The sequence below is a fragment of the Toxotes jaculatrix genome, chromosome 8, assembly GCF_017976425.1.
Source record: "Toxotes jaculatrix isolate fToxJac2 chromosome 8, fToxJac2.pri, whole genome shotgun sequence".
In the NCBI taxonomy this organism is placed as follows: Eukaryota; Metazoa; Chordata; class Actinopteri; family Toxotidae; genus Toxotes; species Toxotes jaculatrix.
Window position 1 is genome coordinate 8,484,195 of NC_054401.1, and position 19,126 is coordinate 8,503,320.

The following is a 19,126-nucleotide window of genomic DNA, read 5'->3' on the forward strand; positions in this document are numbered from 1 at the left end:
ATACAAAGCTACTGATACAAGGCCAAGCCTTTAGCTATCAGGCCCCTCACCTGTGGAACCAACTGCCAGTTTTGGTTCGGGAAACAGACACCCTCTCTAATTTTAAAATTAGGCTTAAAACCTTTTTGTTTGACAAAGCTCATAAATAGTTGTAGTTATAGTTTTAGTTATTATGACTAAACCTATAGTTAGTCACAATTATTTCTATATACACTGTTACAGTTAATGATAAAGCCCATAGTAGGGCTGGCTCAGGGAACTGAACCATCCCTTAGTTATGCTGCTAAACAGTAGTTCCTGGGCTGCTGGGGGACTTCCCATGATCCTCTCCACACCTCTCCTCTTCTCTCTTTCTCTCCTCAGACCCACTCTTACATTTATTAGCCTTTATTACATGTCATTAACTCTGTGTCCTCTCTCTCTCCCGTAGTCCTGTGCTTGTTTCCACTCTGTTAAAGATACATTTTGGATTAATATTCTATGCTGACTGTAAAGTAAACAATTACCAATCATGACAGCTTTTTGCTTCTGTGCTCTGTTTCCTATCACAAATGTAATCTGCTGAGCACACAGTATCCACTAACTGTTCTGTAATTTGAATGCTGGTCCTCTAACATTGTTCACTTCCAACACTGTTTGTATCATGCTTTATATGCTGCGTGTCCTTCTCCTCCTTCTCCTCCTCTCCTCCTTTCCCAGCTGTCCTATCTTCCTCCTTTTCCTCCCTTCACCCAACCCGGTCATCGGCAGGAGGGTGCCCCATTTGAGCCAGGTTCTGCTCAAGGTTTCTTCCTGTTAAAAGGGAGTTTTTTCTTGCCACTGTCGCCTTAAGTGCTTGCTCTTGGGTCAGGCTCTGGGTCTCTGTAAAGAGCTTTGAGACTATTTTGATTGTGGAAGGTGCTATATAAATAAAATTGGATTTAATTGAATTGAAAAATTTAATTGAATTACTCCTCTTTGTGGCTTCTGAGAAAGCAGCTGAGTAATCTGTCTTTTGCAGCAGGGGATGGGGCTAACCCTGGCAGCATGCGCAAAGTAAAATAGTTTTTAGTGATTGTCAGTCTTCTCATTCAAATGGTGCAGATTGTGTGCCACAAAGTATACAAGCCATATTTATGAGAAATGTATCTTCTTGATGTATTTAAAAATAAATAATCCATCCACTGTAATTCTGAAAACACCTCTTGGGGTGTGCTGCAGAAATAATACAAATTCTGGACTCAAAATATGTAAGTAGTTTATGTAATGAATGTACTACTACTGGATGTAATATTTTATTATTTTTATATTAAAATTGATATTATTCATTAAGTTCACACAACTTGGTTATTTCAAGTATGTAGTGGCCTATGTGTTGTAAATGATGGCTTAAGTGTGTGCTTCTAGGGGCTCTGGCTTTATAGAGACATGTTATTCAGTCAACTTCTAAATTGTCTTCAACACATACATATCCACTGACAGAGGTTAACAGGCGACGATGCATGTATTTGGTCATGAACCAAAAATTTTGGACATGTAAAGATTCTGACCTGAGGATGGCGCCAAAGGAAAAGTTCTTGAAGTATCTGGTCCATGTCAGAAACCTGCAGCATAAGACTGAGCTGAGGGCCAAGCTGCTGTTTAAAGAGAGAGAAAAGCAGAGGTGAGTAAGTGCCATCAGCAAAATGTACTTAAAGTATAAAAGTAGTCACTGTACAGCCAAAATTGGCTGTCAATGTTACATTTCTATATGTTATAATACTGGATTGTACAGCATGCAAACATTTGCAAACTAACACTAGGAACATAAGTATAGCTGACACTAATGGGAATGCCATTAGTTTTGCAGGTGTTTTACCATAAACCAAAGGTTTTGGACAAATAAAAATTTTAACCTGATGATGGCGCTAAAGGAAAAGTTAACGAATCAGCAAAGTTACTGCAATTCATCCTGAGGGGACATGGATGTGTGTATCAATTTTCATCGCAATCCATCCAATAGATGCCGAAGCATTTTATTCAAAACCACAAATGTCATCCTCATAGAAGTGCTCAAAGAAAAGCCAGGGGCTCACCAAAGTAATGATACTTAGTCTGGGAACCATTAATATCTGTACCAAATATCATGCCAATCCACACAATAATTAAAAAAATATTTCCGTATGGATCTTCTCACAGCCTGGCATTGACATAGATTGGATTAATGCTTGTGGCAAGTCTACAAACAGCACCCAACAGTGCATGCCAACTTCTGATGACATGCCAGTTCGATCCATTTAATCATGTAGTAAACACTGTTCCCTGTTGATGATGATTCTTTTCAAATCCCAACTGGGGAAGCCATTGGAGTTGCTGACCCTTGATCTTTGCTTTCATTCATAACAGGCATGTCTGCCTGTTAGTGAGAAGTCTGCCTGCATGGATCCTGTTATTCAGGATTTGCACCTTGTTTTCATTCTGAGTAAATGTCTAGTTTTGATTCCACACCTCTCTTCTCTCCTCCCATCTCTCTCTCTCTCTCTCTCTCTCTCATTGCCTGCCTGAGTGGTAGAGCAAAAAACAAACCTGTTTGTCTGCATGCAAACAGGAAGCCAATCAAAAGTTGCACAAGGAGGTGGGGGTTGGCATTAAGACAGACAGACAAAGAGGAAACAGCAACACTTAAGACCATGACAGAGAATGTGTTTCCGCTGTGCTGTGAGTAGATGTCTCAGCTATGTTGACCCTTAGAATGTAGGACTGTTGTGCTGCTGAGGTGTGTGCATGAACATTAGCAAGCAGAGTGCTGTGTTTAACAATGGGGAGGGATGGCTGAATGTGTAGAGAATGAGGAGGGTGGAGGGAAAGAAGTGAGATGATAAAAGTTGAAACTGTTTAAAAAGTTAATTGTTAATCTCAAATAATCCCTTCTTTTGTTTTTAGCTTACTCCTTCTCATAGTTGACATCTTGTGTGGTACTGTAACCGACCTTGCAATTTTGAATTTTTCTAAAGCTTTGACAAAGGAGTGAGAAGCTACAAACGGATTGCAGTAGCAGTTTTGAGTCGAAGTGCTCAGCTTTGAATGCCTTTGTTAAGATGTTGTAATTGCACATGTCCATTGCTAGATGATAATGCTGTTGGGTTGTTACTATTATATGGATCAAAGATGGATGGTGTTTGTGGAGGCTAAGATGTGTGCTTTTCAGATGAAACTGAGAACTCGTAAAGATCATTTTAAGGAGAACAAACACAAGGTTCCCTCAAACACTTGAGCTAGTGTCAACAACTGCTCCAATTTCAGACTTTGAACTTTCACGCCTCTTAACATAGTCAAATTATTGTTATTTATTGTTACTCCCACACACATACGGACAGACAGACTGACATTTAAGGAAGTTTTTGGTTCACATTGCCTTCACACACACAACAGCAGAATGAATGCAGCAGCAGGTTCAGGAGCCTCAAGCGCTCAGCTCCCTACCAGCAGAGACCAGCGAATGGTGGAGAAGGCCCTTAAAAGACTGGATAAGCTCCATCAGCTGTGCACTAACCCCCGGCTGGGCCTGAGGAACAGTCCACCATACCTGCCAGACCTGGTAACTGAGACGGCAGCGGTGCTCATGCAGGTTTGGGAGCCCTACAGAGGCTCCAAAACGGCAAGCGGACAGGTGCCCCGGGGAGACGAGGCCATCTACCTGAGGGTCCATATCAGAAACCTGCTGGATAAGGCGGACAGGGCCTTGCTTCTGTTTAAAGAGGGACGGGAAAAGATATTTGAGGAGTCTTCCAGCTACAGGTAAGGGGGCTCCTGACAACACCTATATCCATAAACACTTTATCAATGGAAAGTCATTCATCTTAAGCTTCTTTTTTGGAAGTGTTTAATTCTTAATTGCAATATTTCTTACTTTTTTTTTTTTAAAAAAAGGTTGATACGATTTCTTTGTCAAGTGCATTTATTCAGAATTATGTTCCTAATCCTGTCACGTACTTCTGTCACAGGTTTCTCATTTTTGAGTTCTTAGAGTTGAAACAATTAATTGATGAATTGAGAGAAAATTAATCAGCAACAACAAGACTGTAACCAGAAATGACAAAACTGGCTGGTTTCAGCTTCTTAAATGTGAAGGTTTGCTGATTTTGGACAAAACAAGACATCACCTTGGGTTCTCAGGACTGACGATGCGAACACTTCATTGACTAAATGCGTAATTAACTGACCAATTATTACATGATGAAAATAATCATTAGTTAAAATCAGATTTTAAAGTGTTTGCAAGAAAAAGAATAAGAACGTATTTTTCCATTTTCATCTATTAGTATGTGGCAAGAGTTTTGGTTTTATTTGCCAGGTTTTGAGGTATAATCTCTGAAATTTCTGCCACCACCCCACTACACCGGAAGGTTCAAAAGGAATTTCATTTGCAATGCACACAGAATTAAAAAATTATAATTTAAAAAATCAATAGCAACATCTTTCAGAAGAAACTGTGTCTCCATTATTCATTTTCCATTACGATTTTCAACAGATCACACAAAGGGATTTCTATTTGCAGTTCCGATGAAGACCTCACACAGTGAGGTCTGTGGATTATTCAGGAAACTGTGTTGCTTTTGAATCTGAATTCTTTGGAAGATAAAAATGTTCAGTTCTATGAGCATTGCAGTGGAAATTCCATTAAAACTCATTCCAACTAACCAAATATTCAAGATCTAACAACCTGAATAGATGAAATGTATGTATGGCCAGATGCCACCAGAAGTAAGGAAGAAATTATTCAATTTGAGTGACTGACCATTTAAGGATAGATTTATATTATAGTTGCCAATTCATTTCCATCTCATCCAGATCGTGTTCTTAAACCGAAAACATGATCTTTTTTTCCAGATGAATTCTGTAATCTGACCCTTTGTAAGACAAATAAACTGATTGTAGGATCAAAGAGAGGCTACACATCCTTTAAATTTTGATCCAGTACCATGGAACCAGGTCTTTTTACTGAGCTTATGTTCATTAAAAATACAAGAACTCAGGACAGAGAACAGTCCTAACTTTAAACGTGGCCGTAATGATAGAGACCGTGACCCCTCCTTGAACACTAAATGAAATTAACTAACTTATTTATCCCATCCATAGAAGATATGATAAAAAATAAACAGAAATAAAAATAAACATTACGTAAGTTTGTTCTTTGGCTAAAGTGGATGTTTTCGGAGCAGCTATTTAGTTTGGGCTTCGTCCCCTGCTCCTGCTGGGACTACTAATGACGAACGTGGAAAAAGAGCCAAACCTGCATCTTTGTGATGCTAATGTGGGGAACTAGAAAAAAGGAACACCAAACTCTGAATGTGAGCAGCTTGGGAGACAGAGTGTCTGTCCTAAAACAAACAAATTTCCTCAGTGTATGGCCATACAACAGTATTCATGGATAGTGTACAGCAGTATGTACTGCAAATGTGCTTTGACACTATACAACACACAGGTGCAGCTTTGACAAACAGCACATCTTCATCAGAGTATAAGGTCTTCAGGCTTTCTTTAGTCCTTATTCCCAACTCTTCTGCCACCTATCTAGTTTCAAATATCAAGTCAATATCAAATTGTTGTTTTACTTAATTCTGTTATTGAAAGGATTCATTCAAAAAGTATGTTTATTTAAAAACATTTTCTTGAATGTAGTCCATAGCCATGAAACATATGCTAAAACAATTCGATCAATGTTGTCATTCTATGAGTGATTCTAATTGTATTTGCCTTAGTGTTAGATATATCAAATCTGGAAAAAAAACATTCTCATTACAAAATATTGTCCTATGTCCACAATGCCAGCCACATAATCCAGAATTTTATTTCTTCCATGTCACTGTCAGTTGAGACACCCCTGAGCTCCACGCTGTCTGATGTGTGGCGATCACTCTATGTTCTACGTACATTCGTGTATGAAGATTGTTACAGAGGAGCTTTTGTCTAAGATCTTTTCAGTGAAATCTAAAAATGAGATAAACCATATGTAAAGATTTATTACATCATCTTCAAGACTCATCTGCACACATAAGATAACAGATGGCCTTCTCACCACACTCATGTCTGCATGGGCAGTCATGTGGTAAACTTACTTTGTGTTATGCATAATGTGGCTTAGATAGCAGGGCAAATTATTAAAATATCCTCTTTTGAATTTTTTGAATGTCCTGTTATATTGTTCTCCTTTTTGCTGGTGGTTGTTCCACAGACTCACGCCAGTACGCTGCAGGTATTCAGCTTATTTCTTATATCTTCAGCTGTTGGATTGTTGAAATAATAGTCAGCCTTTAGTAAGTGAAATTTCTACCAGGCTATCATGAAAGGCTGAAAACAGAAGTGAGATCCAACTGACGGTGGAGGCGATAGAAACTGACAGTGGAAGGTTTTAGCAGCTGGAAGATTGTCTGTGACACACTGATGACTTTGACCCCTGACTGGAATTTAAGAAACACAGATGCAAATACGCATACTGCTTTACGCGTACAATTAGAGCTATTAGCGGAACATAAGAAACACACATATATTTATTAGTCAGTATAGTATTAATAAAATGTATTTTTACTGATTTCCTCACTGGTGGTGGAAGTCACAAAAATAAAAGTAAAAATACTATATTACAAGTAAAATCTATGCATTGAAAATATAACTCAAGTAAAAATGACCTCAGTGTTATACTACTATTTATAATTCATCGTAATTGCGGATGCATTCATGTGAATGTAGCGTTTTCCTGACGTTGCTGGTCCAGGACAAGCCAATTCTGATGACTTTGTATAGTCTTGGTTTAATTTGCAACAGTGCATCATAATCTCATCACGTTCTGTAGGAAAAATACTCAAACTTGAAGCATTTCGAACTTAAGTACAGTACGTGACTGAATGTAGTCTTCTCTCACCACTGCACTAAATATGATTTAAAAAAAAAAAAACTTTAAAAATAGTTTTGTCAGTGAAATAATTGATCAGCAGTCAGTCTGGCGTAAGTTCTGAACATGACTATCATGACATGAATTCATAGTCATTCCACCTTTATAGCAAAGAAACACTGATGATATATCTCAGACGCAGAACCGATTTGAATGAGGGACATGAGCATAGTGTTGAACTTGAAGGCCACTTAAAGATGGTTTTAGGCACCAGAACTGAAGTAAAAATTAATCATCCAACTCTCCGCACTGTGTCTGAAAATATATCAGGAGTTTTTCGCTGCATTCAATGGAAGTGCTCCATGAGCGTCCATTATTATGTTAAGAATTTACTCCGACAGATTTCTTCCCTCAGCTGCTGGAGTTCAAATGTGACTGCCCTCAAGATCTACAAAAGCTTTTCTTTGTGTCTGCATGAGATAAGACAAGGGAGTTTTTTTAAGCAAACTGCATATTTTACATCAAGCTTTGTCACGCTGATGAGAAATATACAATCTTAACAATGACACAATTAAAGGAAATGTCTATCAGCCAGACATAGGATTACTGTAATGCAATGTATCATCAAGAACTGTACAGCCATTGGCCCAAAAACAACATTTGCAGTGGCATGCTTGCTATAGCTTTCACCGTCATCTTTCTTTCTTCACCTTTGTCTTTTACTTGTTATTTTTAAGTATATGGCCCAACCAGAATGAGAGATGTGGCCAGCACATTTCCTCCCACCTTACTCACCTCTCTCCAACACCATAGAGGTTTTCTTTACCTCACTGAGGTAAAAACGTTTATGACAACGTGTCACAAAACCAAATGTCCCTATAATGATATGCCCAAGATCCATCAGAATTTTTTTTCAGAATGTCTTGCAAAAGAGGAGATATGATTTAATAAAGATAAAAACTTGTTGCCAAATTCCACAGATTTGACTACCATTGTTCTGTAAATTCACGTACCGCTACATCCAACATATAATTGTACAGTTATGGTTGTATTTGTATTATAATAGTGCAGATGCAATAATATGTGTGTTTGTCTACATTAAAAATGGAAAAATATGAAGTCAAGGATATTGGATTATATAATTTATGTAACATATAGATGAGTACATTTCATACAGACAATTCTATTGTCACTATTCTAAAAAATGAAAGTCTACCTTCATGCATGCTTTGTATATTTTTTTTCTATAGTACTTTACGTGAATGTTTGACCTTCACAGAACAAAATGAACTTTTCAGTGAACTAGAAAATACTTCCAAAACAACAGACTGCGTTTTTCGATAATTTAACTGCAGTTGATGTAAATTTTTAAATACTTACTTGAGCCTAAAAATGAGCTTTCCTTTGTTGCCGAAAAATAATAGCAGAGATTATTATTCACGGCAGTATTTATAGTATTTAGTATTTATATATATATAGCACATAAAACATCATAAAGGTTTGTTTAGAGATACTACAAAGACAAGATTGTGCTTTTTTATCATATCATCAACATTTTTTAGTTATTTACGTTCTACATGGCACAAATATGTTATCGCTGTCAAAGAATCTTTGATGCTGGTGTTACTGACTGGTAAAAACTGGCCTGAGGTGACACACTGGCCACTGGAAAATTTTGTGGTATTTACAGACAAGCGTGCAGCAGAGAGCATCCTGTTTGTGAGATGGACTAACTGTTCTGTCTGTTTTTATGTGTGTGTATATACGGAAAGTATAGCAAGTAGCAAGGCTCTCTGAACTGAAACAATATAATACAGTATCAAATGTACAACAGAGTTATGTTTCCTCTGAAAAATATGTTTATAGAAATGTATTTTATTTTTTTTCCTTCTCAGTTTCTATTCAATTTATTCCTGGCCAGCTCCAAGTGTACAGTATATCACACTGCTGCACATGCTTGCCTAGTTTGACATCCATGATTTCATACACCTACACTGTAAGTTGGAGACCGAGCTCCAAGCTAGTGATACTTTATATAACTACATAAAACTTTCAAGAAAACTTATTTTAAAGTCACACAAATAGAATACAAAGAAAAATGATAAGAATAAGGATTTGTCTGCAGATACGAATGTCCAATGTCTTCGACAATTTGGACTTATACAAGATATCACAATATCACAAGATGATCTGTGAGATATGGGTCATCGGTTTAAGGCAGATGGGTTAATGGCTCATAAGATAACTTCTGATCATATATTTGTGTGAGAGCACAAACTGTTATCACACACTTTCACTCCTCCCCCATTTTTGCACATTTCTTTTCAATACCACGTGGGCAAGAAAAAGCACTGTCATTTCCAAGCAATATATAGCAGTATAAGCCTACCTATTTCTATTCCTGGCTCCACAACTGAAAGTCTGCTGTGTCTTCCATTCTCAGGAGAAACTTGACCAAGCTGTCTTTGCTGTTCAGTCACATGCTGTGGGAGATGAAGGCCATGTTTCCAGATGGACATTTTCAGGGTGACACCTACAGGGTGACAAAGACAGAGGCTGAGAAGTTTTGGTGGCATTCATTTGGCAACAAGTGAGTATGTGAAATTTTCAAGGTGACAGGTCATTTTGTGACCTTTTTCATTTTCTTTTTGAATTTTATGTGTGTACACAGTCACCATACATCAGTCACGTATTCTGACAGGTGTATAGTTCCGTGGAATACTTTTAAAGAGCAGCTGCGCACCGTGCATGCATTTGAGGAAGGGATGGAGTCCATGGCTCTGAAATCAACCATTGATCTCACCTGTAATGACAACATATCTGTGTTTGAGTTTGACATCTTCACTAGACTGTTTCAGGTAAGTTTCCAATAAATAATAACTAAACTGTTTAAAGGAATAGTGTGTCAGTTTAAGAAATATGCTTTTCCGCTTTGCTGGTGAGAGTTAGATGAGAAGCTTGACAACAGCTTTCACATCGATAAGCTAAATATGAAGCAACCACCACCAAAAAGGAAGGGAGGGGGGGGCAGCTAGGTTCTGGCCAAAGGTGACAAAATCTATATACCAGCACCTCTAAAGCTCACATAATATATTTAATTCACACAAAGGATGAAGGAATGGAGGGTTAAGTGCCAGAATATTTCTTTGCCGATACCAGAAAGTCACTGTGCAAAATTGTCCAGCACATAACCCCCAATGGCAAACTGTTTTTACACTTTGGTTTTTATATGGATTAAATGAAGAAGCATCAACATATTAAGCTTTAGAGGAACTAGTTGGTGGATTTTGTTAACATTTGACGATATTTATTCTAAGCTAAGTGGCTGTAGCTCCAATGAGAGTGGTATTTCTCTTCTTAACTCTCGACAAGAACGCAAATAAGCTTATTTCCCAAAACGTCAAAGTATTTTTCTAATGGTGAAAAATTATGACCACCAATTCATCCAGAGTATTTTCTCCCTTCCTCCCCTGTTCTCTCCTCTCCTTCTTCAGCCCTGGAGGTCACTTTTAAGGAACTGGAACCAACTGGCAGTGACCCATCCAGGCTACATGGCCTTCCTCACCTACGACCAGGTTGCAGCTCGTCTGGAGCGCTACCTGCACAGGCCTGGAAGGTGAGGACCAGCACAGCCACGAACTCTGACTGATGCACTTCTCAGAAAAGCTGTGTTGATCTGCAGCATATATATCTCAAAACTGTGAGCACTGTCAGCACTGTAGAGGTTTGTGGAGTGCCTGGGTTATATCAAATCTGCCAGATGATCTCAGTTATGAAAAATTAGGTCCATGCAGCAACATATAACCACATCACTCCCACAACTTTGAGTACTTGGCTATTTATTATGACAAGTTTAGAAATTCATCAGGGGAAGAGGGGAAGAATTTTTTTTGCTTATTTTTCATAGCACATCAAACCCAAGTTTTACAGCTCTCCATCTAGTATTCAAGATATTTTGTCCTTGTTATGTTAAATACAGGTCAATGAAATTATGTAGATGAAAAATAAGCATGGCCCAGTGCCATACAGAGAGTACACATATACTATTGCATCAACATTACAGATTTTTAAAGAATGAAAGAAATTTTGGTGGAAATAATAGCACAAATGAAGAAGATATAGAACAAAATACTAACCAGTAAGAGTATTTGCAAAAGAATCACTGAAACACCAAACAAGTGACTCATCTTATTTCAGTGCTGATTTTCTGTCTAGTAAAGAAGTGTGATTTACAAAAACCTCTCTCTCTCACAGCTACATTTTCCGTCTGAGCTGTACAAGAATGGGCCAGTGGGCTATTGGCCATGTGACCACTGAAGGTGGCATCATCCAGACTATCCCTGAGAACACCCCTCTCTACCAGGCACTCATTCAAGGCTTCAAGGAGGGCTGGTTAGGACATACACAGACTGCTCTCCAATTTATTCTCTCTGTGTTTATGTGTTTTTTCCAAGCACGTTTGCTTTGCCTGCAGCTACCTGTTCCCAGATGGACGGGATGTGAACCCTGACCTGACAAGCTTGTGTGAACCGACCCAGAGGGACAAAATCAAAGTGACAGAAGTGAGTGGATGCACTTTATACTTCTTTTTCAGTTTTACAGTGGACTGCCAACAGTGCACTGAAGCATTACCAAGACAAAAACATCGATCATATCTTGAAATGTGGCTTTCTCTTAATGTTTTCTTTTTTCTTGTCTCTCTCTAACTAACCCACCACCATCATTGCAACACCCAACAGGAGCAGTATGAGATTTATTGTGAGATTGGCAGCACCTTTCAGCTGTGTAAGATCTGTGCAGAGAGGGATAAGGACATTCGTATTCAGCCCTGTGGACATCTGCTGTGTCAACCCTGCCTTAAAGGCTGGCAGGTATGAACCCCCATCCACTTAATCATTATAGCTTTCTGTTCAGTCTGTCCACCTTTATTGCAATCCACATGCTCATACTAAGAGCTCATACCAAGACTTTTACTGTAACAGTTGTGTATTCAGTGGAGTGAAACAGTTCGTGTTGGCTAAACTACATTTATTTTTGTAGGCCATCCTGGAAATTGGCACTGCCATGGTGTGGTTGTTGGTTCTCGCTCCACCATACTGTAACAATGCTGGTTATTTGCATGTGGTTTGGGGTTAATGTCAAAAATATGCTCTGTGTTTAGCAAAGCATGCCAGCGATATTCACGTCTATGTAAAATGACCTTCACAATTCATTGCCACTTTGAAATATGACTTGGTTTGGACTTCTGTACAAACCTGATATTACTCCTTGAAAAGCCTTAATACAAGTGTGCAAACCTTTTTGTATTTTGGATTATTTATTCATTTTAAAATTTCAAAATTTTATTTTCTCAGTATCTCCATGCACACTATTGTATGGAAATTAGAAGTAGAATTGCTGGAAAGTTATTATAACCATGCAAAACACGCCTCAGGTAAAAAATAATAATAATAAATAAATAAATCATTTTGCATCAGTCAGGTCCTGAAAAAATACTGCATTTTATGAAACAGTCAGCCCATAGAAGGAACAGTGGACTCAACACTGCTCTCTCTTAAACCTTTTTTTTTTTAAGCTTACCGGAAAGAGACGTTTGAACCTTTAATAATTCAAAAAAGGGCTGTGAAAATTGACACCTTAATATCAATAACAGATGCTGTCAGTATGTAAACTGACAACTGTATCAGTGTTGAAGGGGGGATACAATGGGACTTTTAGTGTGGTTATGTCTACATAAAGATGAAGAAAATGTCACATGATGGCCCTTTAATGAAACCAATTATGCCTGACCATTTTAAATGACACACACATCTCAAAGGTGTGTCTGAAAATGACAATTTAGTCATCATGTGCATCAGACAGCACGTCCTGTGTGCACTCCTGCAGTGGGGCGTCCCCTACTTCCTACTTCCTCTTTTGATGACAGAGTGACATTTAAGCCATCCAATGTAAAAGCCGCTGCTGGCAAATTGCAGCTTCATGTTCTTCTACTAAGGCAGCAAGAAGCCCTCCATATATTCAGAAGAGCTTCATGTCTTTGCAAAGGTACAGAGCAGTATTTCCTTTCCTGACATTTGGCTGACTTCCTGTGTGAGCTCAGGCTCACATCCTCTTTAAACTGTATCGGTCAAATTTACTTTGATAAAAAGTGTGAGAGAAAGGGAGACTGAGAAGGAGAGAAAAAGAGAGAGGTTGAGGCAGGCGTGAAAGAAAATTAGACATGCTTCATGGGCGTCAGACCACAATGGAAAAGCTGTTAAGTCTAGTCTAGATTGTGGTCAAGCAAACATCTTCATCAACAGTAAGTTTACATATATTACAATGACCTGGGTTTGCATAAGGAATACAACAGGGAGCTCAATTTTAGTTTTGAACTCCCTGTTGTCCAAACTGCAGATATATCAGTCAGACAAACTTCAAACTTAGGTAATAATTTAGGAAGTGGAGCAATTTGAGAAATCTGGTCAACAAAATGGACAAACTGCTTCCAAAAAGGAATCTGTAGTCACAAAAATGCATGTCTTGAGCATCATAACAGAAAAATCTAATGTTCAATTCACCATCACCTAGTTTACAATTGTGCAAAACCACAATCTACACTGTCAGTGGAACGTGGTATTTTCCACCTCTTTCATCTTTCGAAAACTGGTAGCCTTTTTCTTTGAAGAGAAGCCCAACATATTCCACTACACAGAGATCAAAAGATAAGAAGTTGTTCTGAAGACAGTGCGTGATAATGGCTCTTTACATTCATATAGTGTTTCCATTACTCTGCCCTTGACCTGTCATTGATAACTATCTAGCAGAAGTCAGCAGGCCAGACTTGCCCATACTGTCGCTGCGACATCAGAGGAACAGAATCCATTCTCATCGAACCCTACCTGCCAGGCAGCGGTCACTGGGAGGAGGAGAGTGACGATGATGCTGAGGAAGAGGACCATGAGGACATTGAACTCGTGATAAAGGAAATGGCTGCCCTGAGGAAGGTGTGTGAATATTTTTACATGCTCTTTTGTTTTGTTCACTGACTCTCAGGGTTGTTCCAATGTATTTGTCTCTGCAACATTTCCAGTCTACAGGTACATGGCTGTAGTTCAGTGATTTAGTAAGAATTGGAGCTTAAAATTTAGGCACCTTGTTTGGAACATGCATCCTCATCCAACCTCCCGGTGTCCTCCTGTCTATTTCAAGCCATGTTCCAGAATGAAGAAGAAATCAGGGTTTAAAAAAAAAAAAAAAAAAAAAAAATCACAACTGGCTGTCTACTACATTTTGTCTCCCTCACATCAACAGTTTTCAAGTTTGGATTCCCAGATACCCAGCTCCCATTTCTGCGCTCCACCTCTGCCCCCTAAAAACAGCACAATTCCATGCTGTTCCAACCCCACCGACCAGTCCCAGACATTAGAAACAAAGAAGCTGGCTAAACACTCCCTCTCTGGTTCAGTAAGTTCCTCCTATTTGCTGCTTAATAACATCTTGGCAGTTTGATGATAGTAATCATTTTCTCCAGTCCCCACAGATACTAAACTCTGAGAAATGTTAAGTTATGTGCAGCACTGCAAATACTCACCAACTGTAGTGTGAATCTTTGTGTTTGTTTCCCCTCTTCAGACTCAAGGTGTCACTGAGGCACACAGAAGACACAAACAGCAAAGAAACATGAATTGGTGAGACACTGCTGTTGTTTTCTATAAGTGCACTTGATTGCACTGATGTGTGGTTGTTGCAATAATGTGTTTCAATGTATAACGTCTCTGTTTATTGATTTGTCTATTCTAAAAGATAATCACTTGTAATAGAAAGATATTGTTTTGAAAAAAAAATAGTCTAGCTTGTAAAAGTGGACTGTACTGCTGACTTCAAGATTCATATTGTTCTCTCCCAGCTGGTGTGCCTTGTGACAAATATTACTAATTACAATTACTAAAAACATGTTCTGTGCTGGCTGATCGTAAGGCAGGAGAGTGTTTCTGTTATTAAGTTGCTCTGTTTATTGTTTACTGTTAAGAGGGTCCTCAGTTTCCACTAATATGCTTGCTAGTCACACATATAAGCACAAGATAAGATCGATACATAAACATTTGTTAAAGAAAAATTTAACACGGGGAATATAAAATGTGTTGTGCCCTTACTGTTAGGCATCAGGGGGAGGAGTTACACAGCAGTGAAGAGGACGACTCTGGTGGACTGAGAATGACTATGGCACGCCCACACTCCCACAGGTGACAGCTGTCTCCGTCAAGAGTCACTGCAAGAAAAAAGTGTTTTCCTGAGCCTACATGATTTCACTGTTAATAATCACAAGTAAAGGCTATGATGCCTCAGACATACAGTAGGAGGCTGATTCAGTTCTGTTCATGCTTAGCAAAAACTCACCTCTATTTCCATGTTGGTTTGTGTTGTTTTGTTTTGTAACAGTGCTGAACACCTTACGGAGGCAAAGCTTTCCCCTTCATCCCGGAAGGCTGTTGACAGTAAGTTATGACTTGTTTTTGACGTGTCCTAAACTGTGCTCAGTGTTGAAACTAAATTGAACGTGAGATTATTCTACAACGTGAAGAAGATCTTATCCCCCCCCAAAAACTAGACGATGATCTAAGACAGTGGTTCCCAAGCATTTTCCATCACACCACTGTGAAAACCAAAATAAATAAAAAATAAATCAAGCTTTCCCAGTCTGAAAAGTAGTAACAAGAAGAGCCCAGTTAAATGTTCACTGACATGTCATTATCAAGCCTACGAACTGCAGCTGCTCACTACGTTCCTTTATACAAATGAAAAGTGCAAATGAAAGTTACATTTTTACACAAAAGACACAAGGCTCTCCTGCTACTCTGACAGTGATTGTCCTCTGTGCACATGTCCCCAGGCTTCTTTGTATCTTTGTTTTGACTGATTTGTGAACTCGGTGTGCAGTGCCTGTTTTTTCCCCCGTCCCTATCGAAAGTCTGCCCATCATGTACGTTAAATGTAGTCATGCTTTCTGAATTAATCATGCTAACCGGATGCTAGTCATAGGCTCACTAGCATCTTGTTAATGATGGCTTAAATCCAACAATTATTGCAGTGCAGTACAACAGGTCACAGCATTTTTAGAAACACCTAGTCTATTCATCTCTAGTAAAGTTACTACTCAAAACTTCATTGATAACTCATAAACTACTGTAATTCATTCTATCAGAGTAGGTGTTACAGGTTTTTAAAAGTTGCTTTATTTCCTTTCAAAATGAAATATGAGTATTTCACAGTAGAGCCAGAGGTTTGTAAAATTATGGAATATGACTGTGTAACACATCTACTTAGACTTTTACACTTCTTTTCGTGTTTGTGTGTAGGTGATGTCGCATGGCTTGGACCCTCCCACCCAGTGAAAGAGAGAAGAAGGCCGAGAGAGATGGAGGAAAGAAGAGGTTGTCCCAGAAAAGACAAATATGGCCTCAGTGACATGACAAGAACAATGTCATCCTAACAAAAAAATTCTAAAAATAAAATAAAACAAAGACTCTTTAAATAAAATGAGAGATATATGGGGACTAAAACATCCTCAAGAAATCAACCCTCAAGAACTGTAAAAAGAGTTTTTTGGTGTTGAGTATAACTGTAAATGGCCGTGTGTCTGCTGCACTGCTGAAGATGAGCTGTGTGGGTGGGACTGTGAAAACTTGCCCACTGAGGCCTCCTACTGTTCAATAATTGCACTGCCATTATCTCCACAGCAGGTTCAGTACTGATTCCTAAATATAGTCTCACACACTGTCTTCTTTATAATTAAAGCATTTTCTGAGCCTCCATCCAATAGTAGAACTTAATGAAAGGTCTGATATTTGAAAATGTAATTATGTGGAGAAAAGAAGGGGGGCAATTTGAAATATGTTATAAATACGCTACCTCGTCATTTTACCCATACCATACGTTTGTTTTTATAAATAAGTTATGTGTATAATAATATAAATAAAGGCCTCTATATAGCTCAATCAAAAAGGTTCATGTGGTACTAACTTTAAACAAATAAAGCTTTAAATAATACATACTTGACTTTCTACATTTGGTGCTTTTTTTCCCTATGATGGACATGAAAATATGAACAGACAAGTGAAGAGTGAATACATACCAAGTGGTTTTATTGTGCTTTCTACATTCTGGCATATGTGTGTTGAGTCTGGATGTGTGAGGGAGAAACTGTCAAAGGAGACAAGTCAACAGAGAAAGAAAGAAAAATGAAAGTTGGGGCTGAAAATAGGGATGAATGGTAACACATAGGGCAGGGAAAAGAGGAAAGCAAATGGAAGATGTGAGGAAGGAAAACAGGTCATTTCTTCAGGGGTTGGCTGCCAGGGTGTCTTGAATCCAGTAGAGAAACTCACACACTTTGACATAGACACCTGGGTAGTTAGGTAGGGCACATCCCTGACCCCATGACACCAGGCCGTGGACTTCTCCAGCACATACCAAAGGGCTGCCAGAGTCACCCTGACAAACACAGTGTAGATACACAGTGATTAATTCTTCTGCACATTCAGAGTTTTGAGTTCAGAAAACCTCTGAAAACATTTTACATACTGTAAAACTCACATTGCACGCATCTCTGCCTCCATCCATGTATCCGGCACACACCATCCTGCGTGTGATCATGCCAGGATAGGCGTTTTCACAGTCTTTGTCATCAACTATGGGCACGTCCAAACACTGCAGACGGGTGGGCATGTTCACTGTGACAGGCAGAACACAGAGATGTTTCATAGCATAAGGCCGGCAATATTCTACACTCTACATTTTTTATTTGTCAACAAATCCCATTAAAACTTCAAAACCAAAAATTACATTAGTCTATATTTCAACACACTCTGACTTCCACAGTCTGTCTGTGACTGTCATCCCAAAGCCCATGCATTCCTATAGAGTAGCCCATGCGTGTATTCACAGCAGCATGACTGTGTATGTAATCAAGTGCAGGAAAAGTAGAAGCTCATTGTGAGCCATGTTCAGTACTTTGTACACTCTGAGTGTAGCTCTTGTATGATTACACTCACTAAATCACTATCAAAAACCCACCTTCGCCATTCATGGCAGTGTTTCCCCAGCCAGACACAGAGCAGGGGAGCCCCCCCATTGGGCACCCTGTGGGCAATGGGATGGGTGCGACTGCCTCGGTCACCTCCACAGGGTGGAAGAGCTTGATCAGCATGATGTCATAATCCAGAGTCTGGTAGTCATAACTGCACACAGAGAAATATAAAATAAAATGAAAGAATCAAAGGATCATTAGATAGTGACTCTCGGACGGGATGGTTCATTTTTTCACTCACCTAGGGTGCCAGATGATGGTGTCGGTCTTCATGAGCTGCTCAGTGCCCTCAAACACTCGCACATCGTGTTCTCCCAGCATGATCTGCATGGCATAGGGACTGAGACAAGAGGTGGAAAATACTAGAAAAATGTGGAAGCAGAAAAAGCATATAATGCACTTAATAATATATAACTCTACATCAGTGTCAGTGTATACTTACTTGTACCAACAGTGTGCAACAGAGAGCACCCACTGCTTGTTGATGAGCACCCCACCACAGAAGTGGTAGCCATAGTTGAGGGAGGCCATGTATGGACGAGAGTGAGGCTCACACTCCTGCCCGCCAATGATCCGTCCATCTTCATGGGGAACTGCCACTGTCACAGAAAAAAAACATAGAAAGACACAGAGGGAAAAAGAAAAATGATTTGTTTCAAAGTCCTTATCCAGAAAAATAAGACCTCTGATACTGCAGTACAAACGAATGGATGTGCGAGTATGTGCTCCCATATGTATAAATATGTACACATTTGTATGGTTGTATGAATGTATCTTTGTGAATGTGTGTATTTCTGTGTCTTTACCAGCAGCTCCAACCATCAGCAGCAGAGCCAGCAGTCTCATGGTGTCTGGTGAATGATCAGAAGACACCTGGACACACCCCAGCTTATATTTATATCCCACCAGGCCCCAATGTGTTCAGCTTGTCACCCTCCCCGCCCAGCCATTTCCATCTTTCTGCTGACCCCATTTGTGTCCACATGCTTGTTTTCTTGGCGCTAAGCACTAATCTAAATCTGCTCTCTTATCATGCTCATATTTTCCTGTTTGCTCACTTCTGCCCTGTCTCAATACACCCCCCTGTGGCTGCATCATCTGTGCAATGTCATTTCTAAATATCAATCAAGGTCCGCAACATTTAAAACCTGTTTGTGACTCTCTTATTGGTCAAACAGTATTGGCAAGCCACAATATACAAATAATGA

General features: G+C 39.2%; 2 protein-coding genes across 4 annotated transcripts; one reads left to right on the forward strand and one right to left on the reverse strand.

Moving 5' to 3' along the window:
• The first annotated feature begins 2,599 nt into the window (after nucleotides 1-2,599).
• On the forward strand, nucleotides 2,600-16,881 carry cblc (Cbl proto-oncogene C, E3 ubiquitin protein ligase). 3 transcript variants are annotated; one of them, XM_041045261.1, is made up of 14 exons: nucleotides 2,600-2,676; nucleotides 3,391-3,756; nucleotides 9,294-9,440; nucleotides 9,552-9,708; nucleotides 10,345-10,466; nucleotides 11,105-11,242; nucleotides 11,325-11,412; nucleotides 11,590-11,721; nucleotides 13,654-13,836; nucleotides 14,144-14,296; nucleotides 14,465-14,520; nucleotides 14,992-15,075; nucleotides 15,272-15,327; nucleotides 16,189-16,881. In XM_041045261.1, the coding sequence occupies exons 2-14, from the start codon at nucleotides 3,395-3,397 to the stop codon at nucleotides 16,320-16,322; spliced, it is 1,812 nt and encodes a 603-aa protein (XP_040901195.1). In that variant the 5' UTR covers nucleotides 2,600-2,676; nucleotides 3,391-3,394; the 3' UTR covers nucleotides 16,323-16,881. The 3 variants fall into 3 exon arrangements, with proteins under 3 accessions (XP_040901195.1, XP_040901194.1, XP_040901196.1); XM_041045260.1 differs by lacking the exon at nucleotides 2,600-2,676 and having other exon boundaries at nucleotides 2,697-3,756; XM_041045262.1 differs by lacking the exon at nucleotides 2,600-2,676 and having other exon boundaries at nucleotides 2,697-3,756; nucleotides 13,657-13,836.
• Nucleotides 16,882-16,957: 76 nt separating this feature from the next.
• On the reverse strand, nucleotides 16,958-18,864 carry LOC121186511 (trypsin-like). The gene is made up of 6 exons (XM_041045264.1): nucleotides 18,725-18,864; nucleotides 18,361-18,517; nucleotides 18,160-18,258; nucleotides 17,906-18,069; nucleotides 17,426-17,562; nucleotides 16,958-17,323 (listed from the first exon to the last, which is right to left on the reverse strand). The coding sequence occupies exons 1-6, from the start codon at nucleotides 18,762-18,764 to the stop codon at nucleotides 17,171-17,173; spliced, it is 750 nt and encodes a 249-aa protein (XP_040901198.1). The 5' UTR covers nucleotides 18,765-18,864; the 3' UTR covers nucleotides 16,958-17,170.
• Nucleotides 18,865-19,126: the final 262 nt, after the last annotated feature.